The sequence below is a fragment of the Bison bison genome, unplaced genomic scaffold (genome assembly GCF_000754665.1).
Source record: "Bison bison bison isolate TAMUID 2011002044 unplaced genomic scaffold, Bison_UMD1.0 scf7180017864456, whole genome shotgun sequence".
Lineage (NCBI taxonomy): Eukaryota > Metazoa > Chordata > Mammalia > Artiodactyla > Bovidae > Bison > Bison bison.
In genome coordinates this window covers 6,148,390-6,150,851 of record NW_011495018.1, presented here as the reverse complement: position 1 = coordinate 6,150,851, position 2,462 = coordinate 6,148,390, and the positions used below count along the sequence as shown (strand labels likewise).

Here is a 2,462-nt window from a genome sequence, read left to right as displayed (position 1 = left end):
AAGTCACCATATGAGCTAGCAACTCTACTTAGGTATACACTCAAGAGAAATGAGAACACGTGTTCACACACACAAAAGCCTGTATTTAAATGCTCAGCTATTACTCATGATGGCTCAAAAGAGGACACAGTCCAAATGTCCATCAGCTGATGAATGGATAAATAAAAGGTGGTTTGTTCACAGAATAGACTGTTGTGTGGTAACGCAGAAGAATGAAGAACCGATACATGACGACGTGGGTGAGCCCTGAGGTGATCAGGCTAAGTGAAACGAGCCAGGCACCACAGGCTGTATGCGGCGAGACTCCGTTTCTATGAGAAGTCCAGAGCGCAGGGAGATCCGCAGAGATGGGGAGAAGGCCAGTGGGGGCTGGGGGCTGGGGCGTGACTCTCACGGCACGCGGTCTCCTTCGTGGTACTAAAATGTTCCGGAACGAGAGGGTGATGGCAGCACAACTCTGTGAATTTACTAAACCCCTGAACTGTACACTTTAAAAGGTACATATTTAAGTCATAAAAAGCGAATTTCATGGTGTGTGAGTTATATCTCAATAAAGCTGCTTTTTTCTTAAAAAAAAAAAAATTAAAAAAGAAAGAAAGAAACTCCCTAAAGTCGGGAACCGGCAAATAAAAGCGTAATTTCAGCAGAAGCAATCTGGTCACAAGATGACGTTTCCACGTGAGCCTTTTACTCCCCGACATGGGCTGGTCACAGGAGCGGGGGGTGTCTATAGAGCTCTGCTGTCAGACTCACCACCAGGGGCCTGGCTGGACCCACGGAGCCCATGGGGCTGGACCCAGGCTGCGGACGGGGCCCCTGGAGCAGGGCAGCCCACTCCCCGCCGGGCCCCCAACAGCCCAGCGCTAAGGCCAGTGTTCCGTCTCTGGGCACCTGCCTGGGGCTGGGGTGGGAGTGGGGAACCAGTCTATAAGGCAGAGACAGCCCCGACCCCCTGGTGTGCTGGGGCCTGTGCTGGGGGCTCCCAGTCACACCAGCAGCCCTTCCCCAGTCCCCCTCAGGCCCTTTAAGAGCATTCCCATTACAGGGCTGTGATTACTTGCCGACTCCTAAAGAGTACAAATGGAAATCCTTTGAGTTAAAAACCACGAAAAGGAGAAAGGATTTAGAATACATAATTTCAAGACAGATGGGAAACAAGGGGAAGCATGCTCATAACTGAGCCAGGCCTTGAGCTAAGGGCTTGACTTAATTCTTTCAATGAACCTATCAGGGAAGACCATGCACATGTCTACGAAGACCACAAAGGGATACTTGTCCTCACGCAGCACAGGCTCAGAGGTTAAGTAACTTGTGCAAGAGCACCAGCCAGGAAGCGGCACTGTGAGCTGTGCGCAGGGGCCTGGGAGTCCTGATGCCCGCGCTGCACAGCACGAGGACTTCTGGACCAGGGGTGGGACTCCCCGCGGTGGAAGTGCAGAGGCCCGACCCCCGGACCGCAGGGCGGTCCAGCCCTGCCTGTTCTCCAGAGCTGCCATCAGGGACTCTGCGAGGTCAGGAGTGCTTTGACTTCGCATGGAAATTCTAGGATAATTAGTAAAAGCTAAAACAAACAAACAAACAAAAGAATCTGAAAGAAAAAGACCAAAAGCCCACTGAATATCTTACCTTAATTTGGCCAATGCTGTCACCAGATAACTCTTGAATGTGCTTGAGACTGTGTGTCAGGCCAGAGGGACTAAAAAATGTGATACTGGCGGGAACACCCTGGAGAGGGGAGAAGAGAGTCAGTCCCTTGCCAGGGACCAAGGAGAAAGAGGCTCCCCAGCCGATCACCCCTGGAGCCCAGGGTGCACCCTGGGACAGCCTGGGGGCATTCGCAGCAGGAGGGTCCCCACTGAGAGATGCTCCCCAGACGGTGACCACCCCTGGAGCCCAGGGTGCACACTGGGGGCATTCGCAGCAGGAGGGTCCCCACTGAGAGATGCTCCCCAGACGGTGACCACCCCTGGAGCCCAGGGTGCACACTGGGGGCATTCGCAGCAGGAGGGTCCCCACTGAGAGATGCTCCCCAGACGGTGACCACCCCTGGAGCCCAGGGTGCACACTGGGGGCATTCGCAGCAGGAGGGTCCCCACTGAGAGATGCTCCCCAGACGGTGACCACCCCTGGAGCCCAGGGTGCACACTGGGGGCATTCGCAGCAGGAGGGTCCCCACTGAGAGATGCTCCCCAGACGGTGACCACCCCTGGAGCCCAGGGTGCACACTGGGGGCATTCGCAGCAGGAGGGTCCCCACTGAGAGATGCTCCCCAGACGGTGACCACCCCTGGAGCCCAGGGTGCACACTGGGGGCATTCGCAGCAGGAGGGTCCCCACTGAGAGATGCTCCCCAGATGGTGACCACCCCTGGAGCCCAGGGTGCACACTGGGGGCATTCGCAGCAGGAGGGTCCTCACTGAGAGATGCTCCCCAGCTGGTCACCATCACTCCTGGAGCCTGGGA

General features: G+C 55.9%; 1 protein-coding gene across 4 annotated transcripts in view; it reads right to left on the bottom strand.

Annotated features, from left to right (window-relative positions):
- UROS (uroporphyrinogen III synthase) overlaps nucleotides 1-2,462 on the bottom strand; it is a 25,905-nt gene that overhangs the window by 2,896 nt on the left and 20,547 nt on the right. For 3 of the 4 annotated variants that reach the window (XM_010859158.1, XM_010859160.1, XM_010859159.1), the window contains exon 9: nucleotides 1,627-1,725. In XM_010859158.1, the coding sequence (XP_010857460.1) occupies nucleotides 1,627-1,725 (99 nt within the window). Of the gene's footprint in view, nucleotides 1-1,626; nucleotides 1,726-2,462 lie in introns of those variants that run through there. The other variant, XR_826973.1, reaches the window with a different exon arrangement.